Source organism: Oncorhynchus mykiss, chromosome 17 (assembly GCF_057628025.1).
Source record: "Oncorhynchus mykiss isolate SJ-2025 chromosome 17, ASM5762802v1, whole genome shotgun sequence".
Classification (NCBI taxonomy): domain Eukaryota; kingdom Metazoa; phylum Chordata; class Actinopteri; order Salmoniformes; family Salmonidae; genus Oncorhynchus; species Oncorhynchus mykiss.
Genome location: NC_143038.1, coordinates 42,167,079 through 42,189,813, shown reverse-complemented (window position 1 = coordinate 42,189,813; position 22,735 = coordinate 42,167,079). Strand labels below are relative to the sequence as shown.

Genomic DNA, 22,735 nt, shown 5'->3' with positions numbered 1-22,735 from the left:
TTTCATTTCAGCTCATGAAAAATGGGACCAACACTTTACATGTTGCACATTTATATTTTTCTTCAGTGTAGAAGTGTAAGTTACACAGTGTGCGGCTGCTGTAGAATGAATGAGCTCCATCACAGGATGTGTTTAACTTTATTACCCAAAATTGACAACTGTTCCCCTGCTTCTCTCTCTCTCTCTCTCTCTCTCTCTCTCTCTCTCTCTCTCTCTCTCTCTCTCTCTCTCTCTCTCTCTCTCTCTCTCTCAACTCAATTCAAAGAGCTTTATTGGCATGGGAAACATATGGTCTCTGTCTCTCTTTCTCTCTCTCTTTCGCGCTCTCTCTCTCTCTGCCACTGGTCCAGAGTGTTGTTTGTATATGTGTATGTATGTGCCTGTGTGTGTCTGTGTGAGGGAGTTCAAGTGTGTTTAGGTGTGGAGGTGTGATTGTTTGTATTTGTTTGTGTTGGTTCTTGTTTCCAACACTTAACATACCTAGTGGTTAGTAAAAGTATGTGTGTGTGGCGTGTGCACCAGACCATGTATACTGGTGTAAGAGCATTTGCCTATCTGTAGATCTTTCTGAGTGTTGGTATTCGTGTGTGTGTGTATTTATTTGTGTGTGTGTGTGTGTGTGTTTGTGTGTGTGTGTGTGTGCGTGTGTGTGTGTGTGTGTGCATGCCTGTCGTTCTCGGCGTGCCTCTCAGAGCTTCACATGACATCAATCTGAGAGAAAGCGGGATAGTGATCTCATTACCAACGGCCTGCTGCTGATTAAAACCTGCCGTCTACACCCCTCCCCTCCCTCTCCTCCCCCACCCCTTATTTTCTTCTCTCTCCAATCCCCCTCCCTCCCCCTCCCTGTCTTTCCAGCCTAGGGCTCACACCATTCTGCGGTTTCTACACTGCTTGCGTCCAAATGGGGCCCCATTTTAAGTTCTCCAAAATGTCACTCTCTTTCGACTGCCTCGTTTCCAGTTCACTCTCAGCCTCTTCTTGTATCTCTGCTGTTTTCCTTTTCCTGGAGCAAACAACAGCTGTAATGCCTTTCACCTTCCTTTTACATTATCAGGGCCCTCCCACCATTCTTCTCTCATTCCATCCTCACCACGATCCCACCTTCCTTTTACATGATCAGGGCCCTCCCACTATTCTTCTCTCATTCCATCCTCACCACGATCCCACCTTCCTTTTACATGATCAGGGCCCTCCCACTATTCTTCTCTCATTCCATCCTCACCACGATCCCAGCTTTGTTTTACATTATCAGGGCCCTCCCACTATTCTTCTCTCATTCCATCCTCACCACGATCCCAGCTTTGTTTTACATGATCAGGGCCCTCCCACTATTCTTCTCTCATTCCATCCTCACCACGATCCCACCTTCCTTTTACATGATCAGGGCCCTCCCACTATTCTTCTCTCATTCCATCCTCACCACGATCCCAGCTTTGTTTTACATTTGAGTCACTTAGCAGACGCTCTTATCCAGAGCGACTTACAGAAGCAATTAGTTGCCTTACTCAAGGGTATATCGACAGATTCTTTGCCTAGTCGGCTAGGGGAATTAAGCCAGCAACCTTTAATTTGCGGTCCCAACACTCTTAACCGCTGGACTAACTACCTGCCATTCCTCTCTTTCTCTCACAGCCTTTAGCACAGTGTTTCCCAAAATATGGGTTGCCATCCCATTTGAAAATGGGGTAGCTAGAGAAACTCTGAAATGAAATAAATCAAATCGCGCTTGGTTCACAGAACCGGGGTTATGTCAGTAACCTCCAGTAGCCACTAGATTAGGTTTTAATGAACAGAGCGGTTTATGTTTCTTCCTACAAATGTGGCTCTATCTTCTGAACCGTTTAAACTACAAAATATTATGACCCCATCACTGAAAGATAAGAATGTTTCCCTCTACAATGTCTACAAGCCGCGTAGGACTCATTAGAACAAAGTGGACAAGACCAGGCACTAAATCACACCGGGGGAAATATATCATCAATGGTGATGTTCTTTTCTACACAGAAGATCATACAAAATGATTGCCTGGTGATCTTCTGTACTTCCCAATACCTTTCTGATGTATTTCAGTCACTTCAAACCAAATGTCTTTCAGTTTGAAATACGGTCAAAAGTACTATCAGACTGATTTTTAATAGACTCATAGCCCCAAATGGCCGTTGATTAATCACCTGTTTTACATGGTGGGGGTCACACATTTTATTAAACATCAAAATGGGGTCCAGGGCCAAAAAAGTTGGGAACCCCTGCTGTAGCAGATGTGCATAATGCACTTAGGTTCATAATTGTTTTATTTTTTATTTGGAACTCTATTTGGCTGTTACTTTGGCAACAGCTGCTCTTGATGTGGCTCACACAAAGTGCAAAATACAGTACAACACAACCATACACATAGACAGACACTATCCTGACCAACATAAACTCTAACCACTAATCAGAGTGTGGGTGCAAGCCAATGGGGAAAGGGGATAGGAAATAGAGAGTAGGCACTCTTATCTGCCTTCGATACCTCATTCTGTTGACTGCACACACCCACACACTCACACACACTCAAACCATAAATCTACCCCCCCTCGTCTTCACACACTTCACTGACACTGACACTGAAACACAAACGCTACTAACCTTTAACCTCCCTGATGCTACTGCCCCACAGACAGTAATATGCTCACAATATTAGGCAGGTGTTCTTAATGTTTTGTACACTCAGTGTATGTGCACACAAAGACTATCTATTGCCTGGTGAGACCCTTTCTTACATCTCTACTGAAGGTCCATCGGATACAGTCTTCATTTGATTTGCTTGTCTGTTACCAGCCGTCTTACAGTCGGCTAGAGTTAGTTTCAGTCTATTCAACCTGTTTCAGACTGGTTGACTGTATGTAAGACTGGTAGACTGGTAGACTGTTTCCCTCAGACATTACGAGACAGATGAGAGTTAATTAATCTCCTGCGTGTACAGGCAGGGAAGCAGAAAGCAGAAAGACAAACAGATAGGCAGTCAGAGAGACAGACAGAAAGACAGACAGTCAGACAGGCAGGCAGGCAGATGGGCATTTAGACAGGCACGCAGGCTTGGATCCTGTGGGGTAGGGCTTTATGTAATGACTGATTAATTGTACCTCCATCAAATGCTTCCTTACCAGAAAACCACACTGCTGATTTGCCTAGGAAAATCCTAGAGGAGGAACAGAACAGGCGTCTTCTGAAACAGAGCAGTGAATGAACCCATTGTACTTTCCATGTCAAGGTGTGTTAAGTATGTGTGCGTGTGTGTGTGTGTGTTTCTGGAGTTGCCCGATGTGTGACAAATGTAGTCTTTAGTGTGTGTGCGTGTGCTAATACGTGTGTGCCTGTGTGTTTGCGTGTGTGTGTGATTAAGGCTGAAAGGGGATAGCAGGGTAAAGGGCTAAGGTAGGAGTGAGGCTGAGGGGAGGTTAGGGGGTAAGTGGTTCTCAGCTCCTCTGAGACTGAACAAGTTAGACGAAAGCACAGTTAGAACACCTATTATCGTGGAATTGCCCATTATTGTTTATCATCACGTAATGTGTTAGTTAAGAGTTTGCCCAACTGATGCATTTTAAGAATAGTTATTACTTTAAAAGTTGTTGGTTATTCCTTAGCAAATAGATTTGTAGGACTTTTATGAGAAATGCTTTTCACACTCCAATTTGTAGATTCACGTGCCAGACTTATCAATCAATCAAATGTACTTATAAAGCCCTTCTTACATCAGCTGATGTCACAAAGTGCTCTACAGAAACCCAGCCTAAAACCCCAAACAGCAAGCAATGCAGGTGTAGAAGCACGGTGGCTAGGAAAAACTCCCTAGAAAGGTCGGAACCTAGGAAGAAACCTAGAGAGGAACCAGGCAATGAGGGATGGCCAGTCCTCTTCTGGCTGTGCGGGGTGGAGATTATAACAGAACATGGCCAAGATGTTATATCTTTGTTATTCTTGTTAAATTATTATTATTCATTGTTTAATATATATTGACTGTGTATTCAGTGTGACTGTGTAGATTTAGTCACAATAGTGTGTTCAGTGGTCCGTGGCTCAGGCCCCTCTTGGGCTCCCAGATCCTTGGCCCCAGTCCCACAGTTCAGCCATTGTAAACATTAAGCAAAGGCCAAGGATTCATACTGATATCCCCGAAGGTACACAGCCTTCTGCTGCATGTGTGTTTGTGTATGTCTGCTAGGTAATGACTGTTTCAGAGAGTGTGTGTGTGTGTGTGTGTGTGTGTGTGTGTGTGTGTGTGTGTGTGTGTGTGTGTGTGTGTGTGTGTGTGTGTGTGTGTGTGTGTGTGTGTGTGTGTGTGTGTGTGTGTGTGTGTGTGTGCGTGTGTGTGACTTTAAATAAAAAGAGAATCTAGGACCATAGAACATGAGAGCATGTTGGGACTGAGAAGAAAAACAAACAAATTGGCATTTATGCGCCCCCCCCCTCCCCCTCTGACACACATGCGCACACACATGCAAAGTTGGGTGGGCAGTTGTTTGTTTTTAAAGGAAGAGGAATATGCATAAAGGGAGATATGGGAATAGTCAAGGAAATGAAACATCCAAGAACAGTAAGGTGACAGACCAAAGGTTTGGGACGAAGAGTGAAGGGAGAGAGTGAGAGACAAAGAAAGAGAGAGAGAGAAGGAAAGAGAGAGGAGGGGGGCTGAGAAGCTGAAACCTAAGCTTTCTGGACTCTATTTTCCATTCCTTCAGGCATTCTGTGGCTTGTAAAAAAATGCACTGTATATTTGAAGTGTTGGATCACGTGATAGGGAGGGTTTGTAAATCAAAGTGCATAATGATTTCAGTAGGGGAGAGAGAGGGGGAGAGAGGGAGCAAGAAGAGAGGGAGTGAGTGAGCGATCAAGGGAAAGAGAGAGAGAGAGGGATAGAGAGCGAGAGCGAGAGAGAGAGGGAGAGAGAGAGAGAGAGAGAGAGAGAAAAGGGAGAGGAAAGCAGAATGCAACAGGCTGTGCTTTATCTTCGCTCTGAGAGGGACTTCTGACTGATGAACTGAACTCTACTACACATATCTCAATCCACTCTCTTCCTTCATTCGCCCATCTGTACTCCAGACCCACTGCAGAGCTGGTGAGTTTGGGTTTCGGATTGAACTTTACAGACCGTCTCTCTTTTTCCTGTTTTTTCTTTGTTTCTGAGTCTTTCTTTGGAGTGAGAGAGAAAGAAAGAAAGAGAAAGAGAACATGTCAGAGCAGGACTGAGACAAGAGTGTTTGTGTGGTGTGTTTGTATGGTGTGTGTGTGTGTGTGTGTGTGTGTGTGTGTGTGTGTGTGTGTGTGTGTGTGTGTGTGTGTGTGTGTGTGTGTGTGTGTGTGTGTGTATGGATGGGGAGATGATTGAAACAGAGAGTGCTTGTGTGTGTTTGGGGAGGAATGGGACTCTACAAGGGGAGAGTTTGAGTTTCCTGAGGACAGCTTTAATTGAGAACAGATTTAAAGAGAGAGAAGGAGGTAAACTAGTGAGAAAGACAGAGATCGCCTGTCTTGTGCTTGACCGTTGTTACAAGTGTGAGTAGATGTGTAGTATTGTATGCATGAGTGTGTGACATGTTTTTTTAATGTGTTCTTGTGTGTGTTTGCTGATTGTATGACAACTTTATAGTTTCCTAATCAAACGCTTAAATTCTTATTGTGACAAACTGGCATGACATGAGCACTGCGTTGCATGACACGATATGTGAAGAACCTTTAATCTATGCACAAACTGTTGTCTCAGTAGTGATCAAAGTGATTCCTCATTCCATTTTAATATTCTCACATGGCATCGGCCACACTAATGTTATGCTATAGGGACGTGCACTGCATGTCAGTGTAATACACCTTCATAATGCACTTTCTTCCCCATGTCATGATATATGTGTACTGAGTGTACAAAACACTAAGAACACCTGCTCTTTCCATGGCAGACTGACCAGGTGAATCCAGGTGTAAGCTATGATCCCCTATTGATGGCACTTGCTAAATACACTTCAATCAGTGTTGATGAAGGGGAGGAGACAGGTTAAAGAAGGATTTTTAAGCTGTGAGTCAAGTGAGACATGGACTGTGTATGTGTGCCATTCAGAGCATGAATGGGCAAGAACAACATATTGAAGTGCTTTTGAACGAGGTATGGTATTAGGGGACAGGTTTGTGTCAAGAAATGCAACACTGCTGGGTTTTTCATGCTCAATAGTTTCCCGTGTGTATCAAGAATAGTTCACCACCCAAAGGACATCCAGCCAACTTGACACAACTTTGGGAAGCATTAGAGTCAACATGGGCTAGCATCCCTGTGGAACGCTTTCAACACCTTGTGGAGTCCAAGCCCCAACAAGTTGAAGCTGTTCTGAGGGCAAAAGGGGGATCTGCAACTCAATATTATGAAGGTGTTCTTAATGTTTGGCATACTCAGTGTATGTCAGTGTAATTCCATCTCAATGTCTTTATAGTATGGGTCCTTATATGTCAGCATATTTCCTCCCCATGTTATGGTCACACCCAGCATAAAGTAGCACAGACCTATTAAGCAGTGACTACGCTAGGATTAGACAGAGCCTCTAATTTGCCCACAGGCTGCTCAATCATATTGTGAATTGTCACTCTCGGCAGATGCTTCATCAGTCATGCAAATGGCTGGAGCAGGTCTGGTCTGCTCTGGTGTGTGTGTGTGTGTGTGTGTGTGTGTGTGTGTGTGTGTGTGTGTGTGTGTGTGTGTGTGTGTGTGTGTGTGTGTGTGTGTGTGTGTGTGTGTGTGTGTGTGTGTGTATATGCCCATATGTGTATGTGCATGTTTGTGTGTATGCATTGTGCAGTAGTCCTGTCACATAACACATAAGGTTATGTAAACAGGTTACGGAGGTGCAATTATACAAGCGACATGGAAACATTGAAACGACGTGATTTGAATATCGGGAGATGACTGAGAGCCGTGTGCGTCTGATCTCTGTTTCCTTGTGGTGTGCAGTGTGTGTGTGCGTGTGTGAAAGAAAAAACAAACTCTTTGACCCAATGTAGTAAACCTTCAGTACATGGTGTTACATGTACTTCCATCCTCTCTCAGCAACAACCTGCAACCGTTTGAGGATCCTCAGTTTGGGTTTATTTTACAGGAAAAGTGAAACTAAAGTGTTTTACACACATTTGTGAGTCGCTCATACAGTGGGGATAGGCACAATTCTTGTCAAAAACAACATGTCCCCATCAATTTTATTATAAATAGAGTTATATTATTGAATCGAATTTGTTTAGATTAAACTTTTACTAGATTAAACTTTTACTATCTCTTACTTTGTGTACAAAGCTGTGGTTTAACTGTTGTGTTCCGTCTTGCTGTGATATAATGCTGATCAGTAACACTCAGCAGCTCAGTGTTCTGACCTCAGTGTGCTGATCTATGGAGTACAGCTCTATGCAATGCTTATCCTGCCCTTTGCCAATGTAGCGGATGCCCGACAAATCTATTCCAGATTCATTTTCCTAATGTCTGGTGGAATGTTAGTCAGCACATCTAGTAACTATCTTGGCATGGAGAGACGAGGAGGAGGAGGAGGAAGAAGATGCAACAAATAGAGCACAGACAGGGCACAAAGGTTTAATGTGGCTAAGCACCACATTAAATGCTGGTTTGTGTCCACACACACTAATAAAAACACACATTCACTATAGTAACACACTCTCTCTCCCTCATCTACATGTACACTAACAAGCACTCACAGTCTCACTGCAGAATTAGACACTTTTCTCCAAATGTCACATTTCAAAGTTGCTCTAAACGTCAAATTTAGAAGGTTAAGGTTTTGGATAGAGTTAAAACATTAAGTTTAGACACTCATTCGGAATGGTTAAGGTAAGGGTTAAGGCCTGGGGTAGGGTTAAAGCAACAACAACAAAAACAACCTAGACGTCAAATTTCGAAGTCAAGCTTAAGCGACCTGCCTAATGAACACACACACACACACACACACACACACACACACACACACACACACACACACACACACACACACACACACACACACATACACACACACACACACACACACACACACACACACACACACACACACACACACACACACGTTTCCCTAAGAGATCAACACAACACACTAGTGTGTCCCACCAGAGCGAGACCAGCCAGTTCCAGTAAAAGCATTGTGTGTACAGATGTAGGATCTTAATTTGATCACTCTTTTGTTGCTGAGAATGCAAACTTGTAGTGTATTTTTATGGGGGTAAAATACAAAAAATACACTTTCAAATTTCAGACTTGATTTTCCGTAACGATAAATGTAACCCCTACAAAAATTACAATTTATTATAATCCACATAATAATTAATATTTCCTGTTGGGTCAGCATAATTCTTCTGCTGTAGCAAACTGGCTCAAGTTAAGATCCTGTCTGTGAAGTGTTTGGCAGACAGCATGGTCGGAGTGTGTCTAAATATACTCCACGGAGAGTCCCTTTCTTTTATTCTCTATCACCACAACTCTGTGTCAGACTGGATCTCTCTCTCTCTGTGTGAGTGAAGTCAGTGGAGATTTACTAGAGCCATTCCTCACTGTATATGTGATGTGTCTGAGTGAGTACTCATGTCTTTGTGTGCTAGTGATCCTGGTATTTATGAGAATGTGTCTATGAACTGGCAATCTTGTGTATAGTCACTGTGAATTGCACCGTTCAGTTTAAATGTATAGTTAGCTGTTAGCTGTTATGTGTGTTTTTGCGTGTGTATTGTGTGTGCGTGTCTGGGGGTGTAGATGTAGGATCTTAATTTGAGCCAGTTTGCTCCAACAGGAAAAGAATCCAGGAAAAGTATCCTGTAACAGGGTGATTAAATTAAGGTCATACATCTCTATAAATTTGAAGTCAGAGATCCAAACACTTAGAGTGGTTTTCATCACCCTGTAAATTTCTCAGATATCTGGAAAGAGTGTCAACTAATCGCCCTGAGCAACAATACTCTCAATCCCATCAAACCCTCAGGTCACCCACTAGCAACCAACAGGAAGGCACAGGTCTAGGATCAGTTTACGCTCTCTAAACCCTAACCTTAACGATCAGGGTGGGCTAAACTGACTAACTATGCCAATGACTGCCATCTCTATAATGGCCATTTAGTTAGCCCCATTCCCTGATTCACATACTGTATGGGGGTTAGTTTGGTTAGAATATACAGTACATAATGTATACTGTACATATGTGTATGGACCTCTGAAGTCTGGAAATGTAATAAGTCGTGGAGCCCAATTTATTTCAAATAATGTATGCTATTGTTAAACTTGTTTTGATAGCATTCGTTTATGACTAAGTGTGTTTTTTGTGTGTTTGTTTTATGATCAAACTCACCTTACCTGCCAGACTGATGTTTCTTGTCCTGTCTGCCCATACACTTTAGATACATTCCCAGCAAACACACATGTATAAAAATGTATACACGTGTGTCTAAGTAATATTCTCTCACACATCTTTCACATGCACACAAAGAGAGATTCATGACGCACCTGCAGTGTTTGTGCGTAGGTTATTACCGCCTAACTCCTTTAACTGCCTTGCCATCTCTGTCTTTGTTCCCTTCGCTTTGCAAGGCAGGGCCCTCAGTAGGAGAATGTTGTCTGGCTCCTCTCTTTCTTCTTTCTCTCTCTCTGTTTCATGGTCTCCAGTCATCTGTCAACACGAAGCATTTCTCCTTACCTCTCTCTCTCTATATTTCTCTCTCGCCCCCCCCCACCTGCCTGTCTGTCCATACCAACCCACTTTCAAACTCTCCTCTTTTGAGGTGCTGAACAGAACAAATAGTAGATGGCAAATATCATTTTCCATACTGTATCTGACAATACCATTTTTTAAATAATTAGTGTCCAACAGCAGATTGTGAGAATGTTGAGAAATACAGTATGTCATCATCAGAAATAGGGTAATTGTAAATCAGTTGGATATTGTAAAAAAAAAAATGATACAACGGGTGGATCTAATCCTGAATGCTGATTGGTTAAAAGCACATTCCAGCCAGTGTCTATTCCACAAGTTAACACCGGCTAAATCTAGCATGTTAAAATGCCTATCTACTCTGTTAATCTGACTGTGCAATCCACTGTCTCATCAGGCCACTTAGGCAAGTTATAAACTTGATCTCCACTATAAAATGAGTCGGGATGAAACAGACAGACAGGTCGGCAGTGTTTCTCAGCCAGTTGTAATCTTGAATTAGCTGGTATCATTTTTATGGATATAGTTTTCAGTCTTTCCAGCTTCAGTTGGAAGTGATTATGTTAGCTGTGTCATTGGCCTCTGAACAACAGTGTCCTGATGAGAGAGCACATGTTCTATGCCAGGTGAAATCAGACCTCATTAGCTCATTGTTATGGATGTATCCAAATAAATGTCACTAGAAAACAGCTTAAACAAATGCAAATGCAGCTACTGTTGTTATTCTGGCTGCACTGTTTGACGTGACTGTAAGTTAGCCGTAGTTAGCCGTAGTTAGCCGTAGTTAACTAGTGAGCAAACAAGGGATACGAATGTTGCCAGCCAGTAAGGCAATGGAACATTTAGAATGAACGTCTGTGTCCATAGATACAGAACGAAAAGACTGAACGTCTGGGTCGCGTCTCAGGAAACCGAACCGATAGAACGAACAACCAACCGGCTTGGGTAGCAACCCTAGATCTGTGTCGAGACTATGTCTTGTGGAAGGATGAAATAGTATGAATTTATTCATAAAAATTATGTTTTTAAATAAAATATGTCAATCATTGTTTGAATATGTTGGTAACCTGTTGTATAAAAGTGATAATGCCCCTGAAGCCGGTGTTTGGAGGATATATTGGCACAGGTGTTGTTAGGCCCGAGACGAAGTCGGCTTCTGTGGTATTATCACTTAAACGTAGCACAGTGTTATACACCTTTCATTGTGCATTCATTTTGTTTTTAGACATCTTTCACCACATAACCATTAATCAAAATATACATTTACTGTGAAATATAACGAGTACATTGGTTTAATCACCAAAACACATAATCATATCTTCTCAATTTAGTTATCTTAACAACCAGTTAATCCATTAGCAAGGAAGGTAAGATACATGTTTCAAAATTGCCCTTTGAACGTAGTACACAGTACTGTAAATGACATTAAACTGCTTTCCCATGATGCACTAATATTGACTGAATATTACATTTCCAGAATTTTGATCCCATGTGTGATCAAAGGTGTGGTGATTGAAGACAGATTTCACAATGTAATGAAAGGAATATCATGTTGTCACTTTGGATAAAAGTGTCTGCTATGTAAATGATATCAATCACAGTATTACAGTACTCTATTGGCCAATGCAAAACAATAAAGCACATGCTTCAAGAGATCCTTGCAAATGTATTGAAATGGAAATACAAAAAGATCTAATTTACATAAGTGTTCACACCCCTGAGTCAATACTTTGTAGAATCACCTTTGGCAGTGATCACACCTGTGAGTCTGTCTGGGTAAGTCTCTAAGAGCTTTCCACACCTGGATTGTGCAGCAATATTTTCATTATTATTTTCAGAATTCTTCGAGCTCTGTCAAATTGGTTGTTGATCATTGCTAGACAACCATTTTCAGGTCTTGCCATACATTTTCAAGTATTGGATTTAAGTAAGTTGGCCATTCAGGAACATTCACTGTCTTCTATGGTAAGCAACTCCAGTGTAGATTTGGCCTTTGGTCCTGCTGAAAGGTGATTTCCCCTCCCAGTGTCTGGTGGAAAGCAGACTGATCCAGGTATTCCTCTATGATTTTGCCTGTGCTTAGCTCCATCCCTGAGCGATTTCTTCCTCTCCGGCAACTGAGTTAGGAAGGACGCCTGTATATTAGTAGTGACCTGGTGTATTGATACACCATCCAAAGTGTAATTAATAACGTCACCATGCTCAAAGGAATATTCAATGACTGTATATTTTGACCCATCTACCAATAGGTACCCTTCTTTATGAGTCTCTGGAAAACTTCCCTGGTCTTTTGTTTTGGTTGAATCGGTTTTTGAAATTCATTGCTCGACTAAGGGACCTTACAGATCATTGTATATGTGTGGGGTACAGAGATGAGGCAGTCATTCAACAGTCATGTTAAACACTGTTATTGCACACAGAGTGAGTCTATCCAACTTATTATGTGACTTGTTAAGCACATTTGTACTCCTGAACATGTTAAGGCTTGCCATAACAAAGGGGTTGAATACTTATTGACTCAAGACATTTCAGCTTTTAATTTTATATTATTTTGTAAATATTTTGAAAAACATAATTATACTTTGACATTATGGGATATTGTGCGTAGGCCAGTGACAAAAAAAATATATTTACAATTCAGGCAGAAAAAGTTAAGTTAAATCATAATAGTCATCATCATAGAGGTACATTTGAGTATATATAATACTTTCTATGTTTCTACAGATGTAGGACTTTAATCTGATCCAGTTTGCAACAGCAAGAAAATAATCCTTCAGCAACAATACATGTGAAGTATTATGTGGATTATGATTAATGGACATTTTCATAGGTGTTGTTGCATGTTTTGTTCGGGCAAATCAAATCTGAAATGTCTAAGTGGAAATTACAAACTTTAGCAGGCTTTTTAAAACTCAGATATTCTACAAAGTTTGATTTTCCTGCTGTGCAGGACAATTCTCAGCAGCAAAGAGTGATCAAATTGATAGTAACGATGTTCGTCTGAGGAAGAAGGAGTAGACCAAAGCGCAGCGTGGTACGTGTTCATATTTCCTTTAATTAACTGAACACTAAATACAAAAGAACAAGAGAATAAATTAAAACCAAAACAGTCCCATATGGTGAAAACACTGAAACGGAAAACAACTACCCACAACCCATGGTGGGAAAACAGGCTGCCTAAGTATGGTTCTCAATCAGAGACAACGATTGACAGCTGCCTCTGATTGGGAACCATACCAGGCCAAACACCTAGAAATATAACACACAGAACCAAAACATAGAATGCCCACCCCAACTCACGCCCTGACCAAACTAAAATAGAGACATAAAAAAGGAGCTAGGGTCAGGACGTGACATTGATGAACTTCATGTAGTTCTCAAAATGTATAGGTTTACCAAACGTTTAAGTGATCATCAATTAAGAGCCGTCAAAATAAGTAATAGTAGTAATAATGTCTGGGAAAGGCAATGGGAAAGGCAACGGGAAAGGCAATGATACACTTTTTATGAACATGTGTTGCAATGTGAAACATGTATTTGTAGATGAAACACTGATTCAATTTGTTGAAAGAGTGATGGTATGATTTTGTGTGTTGTACTTAGTCAATTGAAAATGTGCTTAGAGTTTTGAAACATCTGCCTTTTTGATGATCTATTTAGAGTATTGTAGGACTTTAAGTGTATCATTGCGAGAGTTAAGAGTTGTGAAAAGCACCACATACTTGTGAAAATAAAACAAAAGCAATTTAAAACAAGGTCGGCACTACATCATTTTAGTTCAGTAGTTATCAGTTTTGAGCAGTTTGATTAAGTGATAGTTAATTGTATTGTTAACAAATTACAAGAAAATCATATCAAAAGTACTATTCATATTGCATTTTGAATGTGTATTCAAATTGTAATTGATTTGGTGCAGTGAACAAGTCACTTTGTGAATGTGTTTGTTGTACACATCAATTCAAAATGTGCTTGGAGTTTTGAAACATGAGCCATTTTTTGTGCTTAGAGTTGTGAAAACATACCACGTACTTGTGTAAATTGCACCAAAGCCATTGATTTTATTTTCATTTGAGGGGACAATAGGTACCAGCAATAGTTGAGCTTTACTTGCTCAAAATGTAAATGCCTGTTCTTCTCGTTTCCTCTTGTGTGCCAGTATAGTCACAATGGTGTACAGAGTACAGCGAGAGAGAGATGTTGCTCTTTTGTCGACCTTTCAGTTTTTCTCTATGAATATCAATGGCAATTTCATTAAATGATATATTTCCAGAATGGTATTTTCTTGTTTTCCAGCCTGGACGAAACAAACATATTTTTGTTCGGTAACGATGACTTATTTTCTTTGGTGTTACATAAAGGACTCTTAATGGAAACCATGCAGGAGTGTGGTTCTGCTTTAAGTGTTGAGTTGGAGCGCCTGTTCACTTCTGATACAGGCTATTCAACTGCTCGTCTGTTCTGCGTTGTTTAAGAACAACTCTCTTGTGTGTGGCTACTCATCACATTTAACTCTTTCCAAATGAACATTTTCCTCCAAGTAGGACTGTTCTTCTTCATATTTAAAAAAAAAAAAGCTTTATGCTTCACTTTTATTGGTGCACTGCTGTTTAGTTCAAAATCTTTGTCTCATAAGGTACCGTGTTTGGTACTTTAACACTGTGTTTAAGTCTGTTGAATAGTGGTCATTGTCATTGGGTCAGGTTGTATCATCTGGCCACCTGGTGTACCAGTGAAGCTGTCCTCTGTCTGTGTGTTACTTTAATCACAGCCTCAGGCATGCCTTCAGATCAACATCCACTAGTCCTTTAAACACAGCAGGTCACCTCTAGTCCTTCCTCTGTGGCGGAACGCAACCCTCGACCCCCGAGAGAGAGAGAGAGAGAGAGAGAGAGCGAGAGAGAGACGGGAGAGAGCAAAAGAGAAGAGATAGAGAGAGGGTAACTCCAGCACTAGGGCAGACTGACACAGACACGTGAGCACAGAGCTAAAAGGTGCCTACTAAATGCCTCGATTAAGAGTGACCCCTGAACCCTATCTGTAGCCTGGAGCGACATGGGGTGACCTCAGTCGCGACCTGGCAACCCCAGAGTCAGCCGGAGGGGTTGGGCTCCCCATAACGGCACCATTGTGCGTTTGATTTAAACATTATTATCATCATTACCGTCATTAGTGCTGTTATTGCAGCCACTATTATGATTAGGCCTGCCATTAAGAGAGTAACAGTATTATAGTCACTGGCGTATCTGTAACTACCATTATTTATGGTTAGTAAGTTATTGTAAAGGTTACGACAGTGATTGTAACAGTAACAGTGATGTTATTACAAAGACTGAAAGCCACTTTTATGTTATTTTGACATTATGTGGCTAAAGCACAGCTCAAATGATTGTTTGCAGTGGAAGGTATAGAGGACAGTATAGAAACACATTATAGGCTTGGTTGGATAAAACATATTCCAATTTCCATAGGCGCTATTATGAGGCGTGTGAGAAGCAGTTACTGCTGCCTAAACAAATCCCATGTTTCTGTACCATCTGTCCGCCTGACAGGGAGAGATACAATGAGATGGCTGTGGCTAGAGGAGACAGGAGCTGTGAATGAGAATGTAGACTCAATGGTTACATAGAAACAAAGCAACCATAACGAATGATTATGAGGTGAAAGTTTCCACAATTGGAAGTAAAATGTTCACATGAAGTTAAACATTTCGTTCCCACGACAGTGTTTGTGTTAGCACAAGAGTCTAGTTTGCGTCAAAGAAGTTAACAGTGGTAAAAAAGGGCATTGTCGTTTTTTAACTTACCATCTTGGTCATAAATAGTATCTAAATATCTGGCTAATAAAGGAAATGTACATGCATAGTTACAACAACAAAAAATAGCAAAGCCAACAATATAATAGCTTTCATAAATTATAGTTATTGTTCGCAAGCCTAGACCACAATCGTAAAAATATTTTGGTTTTTACGAGACCGATGGTAGCATGTGTTTTAGAGAGCCAGCTATATGTCAACATAGCTCATATACTATGGCCTTTTATTTTGTCTGGGAAAGAGAGAACATTTAATTGAATTGTGTATTGTTTGTGGGCAAATATATTTTGTGTGTCTGTGTGCATGCGGGTGTGTGCAGGCGTGTGTGTGTGTAAGTTTATCAGCATGTCTGTCTGTGCGATTGGCCATGTGTGTGTGTGTGTGTGTGTGTGTGTGTGTGTGTGTGTGTGTGTGTGTGTGTGCCATGTGAAACTTGCCATGCGGACCGTTTGACCCTGTGCTAATTCAGACACAGCAGACAACACTTCTGCAGAGAGAGGGAAAAACACACACACCCACATACAAATACAAGGTTATATACTTTTTTTTGTATTTTGACTACATACTTTAACTCCACTTAACAAATAAGCCCATGTTTTTAACTAAAGACGGCATGATTTTACACACTTCTCATTTATCCTGCTTGGGTCGATTTGAGAGGATTGGAGTTTGGGACTTTTTCAGTTTCTCTCCTGCTGCGATTTTAAATTCTCCATCCCTCAGTCTTACTGCGTCAACTGTATGTAGTAGCTGCATAACCTGGCAGTTTTGACAACTGGTAACAAATTCTAACCAGTTCTAATGCCAGCTCTAATTCCATGTTGGGAAAATATATTAGATCGTAACGTCTTGTTCTATAGAACATTTATGGATTTAATGCTGAATAGTTGAGCTGCATGAGGTTTTACACAAACTGCTTTAGATAGCTGTGAATGCTCCTCAAATCTACATCACTTACACACAGTGATGGTCCGTCTCTGAATTAAGTGAATTAACTTGTATTGTTTCAGTAAAAATATCCAACTGTACACATGGAGATTAAAACCTTAAGCCAGTCGGTGAAACATGTCTGGCAGGCAGAGAGGTGATTTAATAAGTCATTAAAGAATGACTTGGGGTCACAGTGTGCAGTTTTTATGAGTTTGATTAAAGCTCTCTCTGCATGCCCACCTCAGTAATGACCTGGTGTGTGTGTGTGTGTGTGTGTGTGTGTGTGTGTGTGTGTGTGTGTGTGTGTGTGTGTGTGTGTGTGTGTGTGTGTGTGTGTGTGTGTGTGTGTGTGTGTGTGTTTAAGTCAGTAGTTAGAGGCATATTAAACCACGCCTCCATATTACTCAGTGGGTTGCATTCGCCACATGAAAGCTGGATACTTAAAATCACCCAGAGAAGTGTACGCTTCGCCTCACAAACAAGCAGTTGTGTGGGTTTAACTCAGTTGGAAAAAACACATTTTACACTGTACATGGTCCCTGAATAACAAGAGGCAGGTGCAGTTGGTAACACTGGAGGACAGATTTTACTTGTGATTAACTTCAGACAGGCTTTTATTGTTTGTTTTATTTGTAAAGAAAATTAGAAGTAGGATTAGAAAAATATCCAAAGGTCATAGTTATATATGCAGTGGCTGGTGTAGGCTATTTGTAAACTTTATTTAACTACACAAGTCAGTTAAGAACAAATTCTTATTTACAATGACGGCCTACACCGGATGAAACTGGGCCAATTGTGCACCGCCCTATGGGACTTCCAATCACGGCTGGTTGTGACACAGCCTGGATTTGAACCAGGGTGTCTGTAGTGATGCCTCTAGCACTGAGATTAAGTGCCTTAGACTGCTGTGTCTTAGACCGCTGCGCCATTCGGGAGCCCAAAATCAAGCCTATGCTATACAGTATAAATATATGTATACATTTTATATGTCTAGCTGTTCGACCAATGTCAAATACTTCTGTAAAATAAACATTTTCACGAGAACCAGTGTGAAGAGAGGCAAGAAATGTTTTTCTGTTTGGTGTGTGTTGAGGTCTGCCCTTCAGTTAAAGGTCTTTTTGGAATGGAAAACCTCTGACACACACACACCAAAGCTGCTTTTAATTCCTCTGCATTCGGTGGGCGTCAGTTACCTGTGCACCCCTCGGGCGTGTGCGTGTGTGTGTGTGTGTGTGTGTGTGTGTGCGTGTGCGTGAAGAGTGGCAGGTTGAGTCAGGTCGGGACTTGGGGTAATGGACTTGAGGGTGATGGTGGGCGATGAGATCACTGAGACAACACCCCTTTGCCCCCTCCACACACACCGTGTTTGTACGTGTGTGTGTGTCTCAGCAGGGCCAGACGGCCCAGTCTGAACCGACCCAGCCCGGCCTCATAAAGGCAGCATTGAGGCCTGGAAGCCCAGAAACGCACAGCACTGCTTTTGTTGCCCTGCCCAAGGTGTGTTACCCCTGGAGGGAGAGAGAGAGAGGCTCCCCTGGCTGGTGTGACTCATTAGAGAAAATGCAACAGTTCTCTGGGTTGGAGGCTCATTATTTTGTGTGTTTATTGGGGGAAATAAACCGTTTCTTTATTTTTATGTACGTTTTTCATCAGCCAGTTCGCTCCCTCCCTCTTTCTTCACCAAAGTCCCCTCTTTCTCATCTCAATCCAGCTCCCAATGTGGGAGTAATTAATGAAGCGCTACTCACCTCTTACGAATGGAGGAAAGGCTCCGTGCCTTCCAGATGCCTGAAACAAACTCTTTCTTTCTTCTCTCTCTTACTCTCTCTCTCTCTTTCCCTCTGTGTTCTATCATCTTTCGCTTTCACCACTTTCTTTTTTCCTTCCCTGCTTTTCTTTCTTTCTTTCCTTCTTTTTCTCTTTCTTTCATAGTACTAGAGAGACTTGGGTCTTGTGTTGTGATCAGTAAGGGAGCCCATTGCAAGTGAAGCAACACCAGGGCTGTCTGTGGTGTGGTTCCTCCCAACAGATCCCGTAATAACTTCATCTCTCCTCCATACTTCACCTCTTCAGGGTCAATTTGAGATAGCAATGGAGCTTCCGACTGACCCTGGTTCCCACCAAACACTTCCCCATAAGGGTGCTTAATAAAGTCAATGATTGTGTATCTGTGCGGGAGTGAGTATGTGTGTCTGAAGGGATGTCTTTGCACCACTTACTTGCATGTGTATATTGGACACCCGTCTACATCACTCATACAATCCCACCTACTCAATTATTTATTTAGTTGCCCATACTTCTTACTATAAGAGATTCTTTGTCTCTGGCGCACAAAAGCCTTTTTTCTCTCTCGGTGAAAATATTTGGAGGAGAAATTGGCCCTCACAGAGAAGTGCTGAAACCCCCGAAGATCCAAACTTTTAAAAAAAATATGTCAATAAGAGAATTTATGGCTTTGAAAACAATTGTGAGATAGTTGATGCTTTTGTTTGCGTGTACATGCATACATGTGTGTGGTTGAGGAACAATGAGTAATGAGCTACAAGGCATGGTTATTCAGAACAGAACACAACAAGACAAAAAAAAGCAAACAAAACAACACAACCATAACATCCCGTAAACCTCCGGGTCAGAGCTCGGCCTAACAGCAGACCTGATGGAACAAATAGAACAATGAGAAGCAGATTCAAATCCTGGCAGAGGGATGTATTTCGTGGACTGATTGGAAACGGTTGCGAGGGAGGTTTAGGGATGGAGGATGAGGTGGTTAGAGCAGGGGAGGGGATAGAAACAGGAAGAGGAGATGGAGAGGAGAAAGAGAGAGGGTATCTATGACAGTTGTGATGATAGATGGGTCAGGGTATTGATAGGGGGCGTAGAGTATCCACTGGGTTGATTTAGTGGATCGAATGTCTTGGGTAGAAGGGTTAATCCTATGTGTATAGTGTAGGGGGGTACAGTGTGACCTGAACAGGAAAAACGCAGGGTCCTATGTATTGTATATGGTATATGGTATAGGGAAGCACACATGCGTGAGTGGTGTGTGTGTCCTTTCTGTAACGTGGCTGGGTTGGCCAGCCGGCCTGGCCCCACATGTGGAACAGTTTACTGGAATGGAACTCTAAATTAGCGGTGCCCCGCTGCAGTAGGCTGTAATTAGCTAGCTCTGTGAACATGGGAGAGAGACAGACAGACAGACAGACAGACAGACAGACAGACAGGGGGAAGGAGGAAGAAAAGAATACAAGTATGTGTTTGCGCTGATGGGTCCGTTTTCAGGGGTTGTGTGTGTTATGGCCTCTTTGTGTACATTTGTGTATGTGTGCATGTTTGCGCTCTTGCTCAGTATGCCACCCTACTGCCCCTGCAGTGCCCCCCAGTGCGTGGAACAGGTCACTGCAGAGTGAGTGTGTGTGTGAGTGTGTTTTTCCACTGTACATGTTAATCCATGGACATGTTCTTCCCTGTTTTGAGACGGTACTGTGAGTTCCTCACCATTCCCTCCCTCTGCTCCTCTCTCCTCTCTCATTCTCCCTCTCCCCCTCTTTCTCTCTCTTTCTATCTCTCTCCTTCCCACCCACCTTCTCACTCCCCCTCTCCCCTCCTCTCTCTCCCTCTCCCTCTCCCCTCCTCTCTCTCTCTCTCTCTCTCTCTCCCCCTCTCTCCCTCTCTCTCCATCCCTCTCCCTCTCCCTCTCCCACCTCCTCCTCCTCCTCTCTCTCTCCTCTCTCTCTCTCTAACTCTCTCTCTCTCTCTCTCTCTCTCTCTCTCTCTCTCACTCTCTCTCTCTCTAACTCTCTCTCTCTCTCTCTCTCTCTCCATCTCTCTCCCTCTCCCTCTCCCACCTCCTCCTCCTCCTCTCTCTCTCCTCTCCCACCTCCTCCTCCTCCTCTCTCTCTCTCTCTCTCACTCTCTCTCTCTCTAACTCTCTCTCTCTCTCTCTCTCTCTCCATCCCTCTCCCTCTCCCTCTCCCACCTCCTCCTCCTCCTCTCTCTCTCTCTCTCTCTCTCTCTCTCTCTCTCTCTCTCTCTCTCTCTCTCTCTCTCTCTCTCTCTCACTCTCTCTCTCTCCTCTCTCTCTCTCTCTCTCTCTCTCTCTAACTCTCTCTCTCTCTCTCTCTCCTCTCTCTCTCTCTCTCTCTCTCTCTCTCTCTCTAACTCTCTCTCTCTCACACTATGATTCATAAGCTGCAGCATGCCCAAAACAACACTGCATTCTTTGGCTCCTGTGTGTTAACCACAGATCTACCGGCGAGAATGTGACCCCATCCACTCATCACATCACTCTGTGGGGGGTGGGATGGTACACCAGGCGGAGATACGGAGGGAGGGAGAAAGGGAGAGTTACAATGATAGATAGAGGAAATAATTTGATCTGACAAGGTACATCTTCTGCTGCTTTCTGTGTATCTGACCCAGAAGATGGGGGGGGGGGGGGGGCACACTTAACCCGTGTTGTAATGGATTAAGTGTGTTGGGCACAGTACCCTGGGCAGAGCAGCCACAGTTTCAGGCTGGCAGAGAAAACACAGAGACTCTTTATAGTGGAGTTGGGCTGATTTAAATCAGATGGCATTGCACTGTTTGGAAGCCTTTCTCTGCTCTGTCTCATCCTCTCAGTCCTACTTTGTACTTATTTTCCCTAGAACTGTCGCTGTCTCTCATTCTCTGCCCACTGCTGTCTTCATCATATCCCATATTCCCTTTATTCCTCATCATTCACTTTTCTTCTTACCATTTTTTGAGTCTGCTACAGTTTCTCCATGAATGATGTTATGTTTGTAACAGACTTCTCATTGGATCATATATTGATGCATTTGGATTGAGGCTGTGTAGCCTACTTTAAACTGACAGGCATTGTAACTAACCTCCTATTCTCTCTTCTTTCCCTCCAGAGAGCGTAGATCTGAGGCAGTGTTGCCCAGGCTTGGTGTCTCGTCTGTGGGTCCCACCTCAGCTCATCATACTTCCTCAGCCCTGTACTCTCCAGGCCCGCAGGACCAACCCCAAGAAGACCACTGCCTGAGCGGGACAGTGGACCGGAGCTATCCTGGACCGGAATTATTCTCTCAACGCCATGGCAACTAATAGGGAACGGCAGGTGGGTCACATGACTGGCTTTTCACCTGCTGTCTACCCCTTTGCCTTCAACTCCATGAGGAGTCACTCCCCCTTCGACCTGCTGGCCAATAGCAGCCTGTTTGGACGATTTGGGGCAGACCTACCGAAAGAGATGGCTGCATTGTGTAAGTACTGTTAATCATATTCTCCATATTCAATACATAATGTATACACACACACAATAACATACTCAAAAAGGCACCCTTTTGCTATATCTTACTCAGTCACAACTCTTGGGATGGATTGGGATGGAGAGAGAGAGCAAGAGAGAGAGAGAGAAAGCGAGAGAGAGAAAGAAAACAAGAGAGATTGAGAGAGAGAGAGCAAAAAACATCCCTTCCAGGAAAGCAGGGTTTTTCCATGTGGTAAAGCAGGCAGGCCGGTAGGCCGGCCCGCAGGGGAGGGGGGTTGGGGGGCTACAGGCAGTGGGTTGGCAGGGTACAGGGCCGGGGCCAGCCTGGCCTCTCTCTAGTCTGAAGGCAGCAGGAAGAACAAGTGTCCCTTTATGAGCTGGCTTTACAGAGGTGAATCAAATTATAACATATAAAAAACAACATGAAAAGAGAGGGATTAGAGAGAGAGAGGGGGGAGAGGTTTGAAACAGTTTCTTGTTTTTGAATGGGTGAGCCAGTGGGGCTGTCAGAGTTTCCACACAAGTTCAAAGGGGGTGCTGTTGTCCAGAGAGAGAGAGAGAGAGAAAGAGAGAGAAAGAAAGAGAGTACTCCCATATCTACAGTGGGGCAAAAAAGTATTTAGTCAGCCACCAATTGTGCAAGTTCTCCCACTTAAAAAGATGAGAGAGGCCTGTAATTTTCATCATAGGTACACTTCAACTATGACAGACAAAATTAGAAAAAAACATCCAGAAAATCACATTGTAGGATTTTTTATGAATTTATTTGCAAATTATGGTGGAAAATAAGTATTTGGTCAATAACAAAAGTTTATCTCAATACTTTGTTATATACCCTTTGTTGGCAATGACAGAGTTCAAACGTTTTCTGTAAGTCTTCACAAGGTTTTCACACACTGTTGCTGGTATTTTGGCCCATTCCTCAATGCAGATCTCCTCTAGAGCAGTGATGTTTTGGGGCTGTTGCTGGGCAATACGGACTTTCAACTCCCTCCAAAGATTTTCTATGGGGTTGAGATCTGG

At 42.6% G+C, this 22,735-nt stretch overlaps 1 protein-coding gene across 3 annotated transcripts in view; it reads left to right on the top strand.

The window, feature by feature from the left end:
• Nucleotides 1–4,485: 4,485 nt before the first annotated feature.
• The window catches only part of LOC110494234 (retinoic acid receptor gamma-A), a 67,215-nt gene continuing 48,965 nt past the window's right edge, over nucleotides 4,486–22,735 (top strand). The window contains exons 1-2 of one of the 3 annotated variants that reach the window (XM_036950319.2): nucleotides 4,486–5,098; nucleotides 21,354–21,704. In XM_036950319.2, the coding sequence (XP_036806214.1) occupies nucleotides 21,536–21,704 (169 nt within the window). In that variant the 5' untranslated portion in view covers nucleotides 4,486–5,098; nucleotides 21,354–21,535. Of the gene's footprint in view, nucleotides 5,099–5,378; nucleotides 5,536–8,440; nucleotides 8,590–21,353; nucleotides 21,705–22,735 lie in introns of those variants that run through there. The other 2 variants (XM_090205640.1, XM_021569142.3) reach the window with 2 other exon arrangements.